Source organism: Aplysia californica, unplaced genomic scaffold, assembly GCF_000002075.1.
Source record: "Aplysia californica isolate F4 #8 unplaced genomic scaffold, AplCal3.0 scaffold00525, whole genome shotgun sequence".
NCBI classification, from domain to species: domain Eukaryota; kingdom Metazoa; phylum Mollusca; class Gastropoda; order Aplysiida; family Aplysiidae; genus Aplysia; species Aplysia californica.
The window spans coordinates 95,693-99,560 of record NW_004797795.1 but is presented as its reverse complement, the minus strand read 5'-3'; the positions used below and the strand labels follow the sequence as shown (position 1 = coordinate 99,560).

General features: G+C 40.4%; 1 protein-coding gene across 1 annotated transcript in view; it reads right to left on the bottom strand.

Annotated features, from left to right (window-relative positions):
* Positions 1-1,418: 1,418 nt before the first annotated feature.
* The window catches only part of LOC101859505 (neuropeptide prohormone-4), a 38,396-nt gene continuing 35,946 nt past the window's right edge, over positions 1,419-3,868 (bottom strand). The window contains exons 4-5 of the mRNA XM_035971872.1: positions 2,501-2,646; positions 1,419-1,573 (exon numbers count right to left, since the gene is read on the bottom strand). Coding sequence (XP_035827765.1) covers positions 1,526-1,573; positions 2,501-2,646 — 194 coding nt within the window. The 3' untranslated portion in view covers positions 1,419-1,525. The remainder of the gene's footprint in view (positions 1,574-2,500; positions 2,647-3,868) is intronic.

Below are 3,868 nucleotides of genomic sequence, written 5' to 3'. Positions count from 1 at the left end.
TTAGTGTGTGTGTGTGTGTGTGTGTGTGTGTGTGTTATTTGATAAATTTGAAACGAATTGTGTACGCTAGAAAGCTTTATTGCCGCGCTGTACGAAGAAACAGCCACTTTAAGTACAGTTTAATTTAATATTGGTAATTTAGAATTTGAGCGACTGAATTAATATTCTTATATATCATTTCAGTTTGCACTGGCATTGACTGCATTACAAAAAGAAAACTGATCACACACCGTGCCTATTTACACGATCCAAGTACTTGAAGTAATTTAAGACGTGTGGCTAATTCTTATAGACAATTACACTTCTGAAGGCGACCCTGGCTGCTACTTCCAGATATTGCAGGATGTTCTCAAAAGCGTTTTCCCCCCTCGTTCCGATGCACAATTGTTTCTAAAGAATGAACATTTTAACAGTAAAACATCTCCCATACTGCTAGTTATATACCAGTGCCTTCTCTGTCCCAATGTCGCAGGTATAAGTGTGCTGCATTGGGCCCGAATCGCTCCTTTTGCTTGACAAGTCATATTGCTAACACACTAGTGGCGTGGATGAATATTCTCAATTAATTCCCTTGCTGGTATTGCAGTGCTATATATCGTATAATAATATCATGCTGATACCAGTGAACATTCGTGGTCGGATGGCTGGGAAATACCACCTACTTTCAGTTTTGTTTAAGAATAGATATTTCCACTACACAGCTGGGTGTGTCCTTGACTAAGGTGTATGTAATGTTGGCATATAGTCATACCAGTACTCGCGTTGTAACAATCAAATAATTCTGCAGATATGGAATATCTACGACTAGTCTTCAATAGAATGAAAACATTGAGCCATTCAGATCTATCCGGAGCGTTTTTAGTCTACATTTGCTCATTACGTAAGAGGGAATAAATAAGGTAAAGTAAAAGAGGAACAGTAAGCCTATCGACAAGAAAAAGCGCGTTCTCTATTGTAACTATTAGCTATACGGGAGATTTGTTTAACCGCGGTTCCACTTACTACACAACTCTGAATAGACTTAAATATTTCTAAAATCTGCTTCTGAATCGATTAAAAAAAAATCTCTATGGATAGGCCTCTCTCCGGTAAACAAACAGCATCTTGTAGAAACGACAGCATGGACTACTGGAGATTAGAGATTAAATATTATGAACGTAACTCGCAAAGTGCATGGACAAATGGAATGATGATATAATAATGGGTTGTTTCAAAGAGTACATATCAACGTAAGCACACGCATTCACCCCCAAAAAGAAATGTATTGATTTTTATCCGGTTTTTAGTAGAACATCCGATTAAGGAAATACAATTCTGATGAAATATGTCCTCTCACAAGAAAGGAACTATCTTTCAAATGTAAAACTTTAACTTGGGTATTTACTAGTCTACGGTAAAGATGTAAACAAATCCATTTCTGTTTCATTCACATGCTTTCTTTTATTGGAACAATATTGTTGTTTTTGGAATTCTAGAAGTCAGAAAGCTGTTTTGTGCCTTAGACCTCCAACCGTCGGGCGAACTCCTAGAGCTTGAACCCGCTGTCCAGCAACTGTTGTAGCACGTACTGAACCTGGAGAGAAACAAAGATAACCAGCGTCAGAGACATCTCCTAAAAGTGGACATCACCCCAGCCTCAGTAGACCCACTGGGGACGGACACAGATAACAAACAGAAGCAAGAAGTGAAACATTTTGGTGTCCCTGTTCATTATGTATGGACATGAGCGAGGGTTTCTTTAGTATATCGTGTATCCCCATTGTCCAGGTTTTCAACAGTGTGACATTTCTAGCAAAACTTATGAAATAAAAAAAGCCCATTTCGACCTTATCAAAATTGCATCCCCCCCCTTTCCCTCTTTCCCCCCCCCCCCCCCCTTTTCATCCTATCAGATAGAAATACGCAAGGCAATAAACAACAGTCTTAGAAACGACAAGAAAGTAGAAGAAACACCACACTTCCCGTTCAATCAATAAATAAATCAGTACAACAATCTATATACAAATCATAGAAATAAACATAAGTCAAGTAACAAGCAAATAAATCTAAACAAAAAACAAAACAGCGCGGGCGTAAATTCCCGGTTAAAATTTACAGACATAGGCTTGTCGTAATCATACACACAAAATCCAAAGACGAATTGAAAGTCAGGAGCATAAAGCGTCAAAATATTAAAAACACCTACGCCTAGATTGCTGGTGGTACCTCGACATAGACTTGCGTAGTCTGACGTAAGTCCGGTTCACTATGGAATACATCATTCGATTCTGTTTTCAACCAAAAGAAGTGCAAGAGGCAAGTGCACACATCTGACTGCAGCGAGATTGGTGATTTACCTTTCACTTGCGCGCACATGGCGCTCACCAGCGCAGAGATGGTTTTGTAGACAGCAAAGAGCGGCGGGCATAACAATGCCCAGTCTGGGGTATTGATTTATTATAATTCAAGTCTATGTGACGCTATAATGAATGAATTGCCAATGGTTCAAGTTAAAACTCACCTCGTGCCATGATCTTTCCGACATGCCCATGTCCAGCAGAGGTCTCTCGTCGCCCTCCACAGCTGCCTCGAAGGCTTTATGCAGCCGATCCACGTTCTCTTGGGTCATGCCCACCTGGTCTGACAGATCCTGCATGTCGTTGGCCACTGGTCAAGGAGGAAAAAAATAGAAGAATTAGGTTTTGGTAGCAATGTGTTTAACTTGTTTGTTCTGTTTGTTTGGTTTTCGTTTGCCTTGCCGGTGTCTTTGGCATGATGGTTGGCTTTTCGACGTGCCCACAAAAGGCGTGAGCTCAGTTCCGAACAGGTAAGGTTTCTGTTGAGTATCTATGTCTTTCTGTTGGGATATTATATCCCGTTCACCGCGGGTTGGCGTGAAGGAAAGCCTGCAAACCCTTATTATACTGAAACGCGTTTGTCTGACGGAATAAATGCCCCAGAAAACAAACGAAAGCTCATTCTCAAAGCATGTTACGTGTTTCCTTGCTTTGGATACAGACGAGGGGTGAAGGCGTCTGTGGTGAAAATGTATACCTCTTCGCTATTGTATGCTAAAGGCATGGGTTCGATTCTCATGTTCCAAAGTCAGTCTGTTGAGTCTGTAAAATATTTCTGTACTTGCAGCTCGAATGTTGTATTACACTCCACCCAGATTGGCCCTGATATGTCAGGTCGAATTAACCTGCCTCCTAAATACTCTAAACTTTATCAGTATTTGTGAAAACCATTTACAAGAAGTCCGTTAGACGAAAAGAGAAAAGAAGGCAGAGACAAAAGACCAAAGTAAATATAAAGTTCTGGAGGTGGGTGATTTCTTTTATGTTTCTTTGCCCAGTTGATTTCCTTTGTACTATAATATAATATACGTATTACATGTGGGTTTTTTTCATCAGCCCCCCTCTTTATTTTTTGACTCGTAAATTATACTGGAGCCTGGTGAAAGACTACAGGGGAGTTCATTCAACTGATATACATAGCGCATAACAAATCGCTCTCAAAACGTATTAGAAATTTATTTGTCAAAGGCTCAAGACACTCTGACCTATATTTTTCAGTTTGACGCTCTACGAATAAGGTGCCAACATCTTGTAGCTATAAGGCAGAGAATCCTTGAATCCAATGGTCTGAAAAGTATTGGTCAGATAGAGAATTAAAACCAAGTCATTCCAAGGGCGCCATTTGTCTAATTGCCTTGGCGTTCTTGTGATCTTCCCAGCGGGATGTCACTCGCACTTGAAGGTTTTTTCCCCCACTTTGTTCTTTGTCTTTCTATTCGATGAGTCAGTATATTATCCTACGTCATACATTAGAGGACATACCATTTCAGGCAGAATGTTTGCCGGTCATGTATGTCCACCCCCAACCCCCC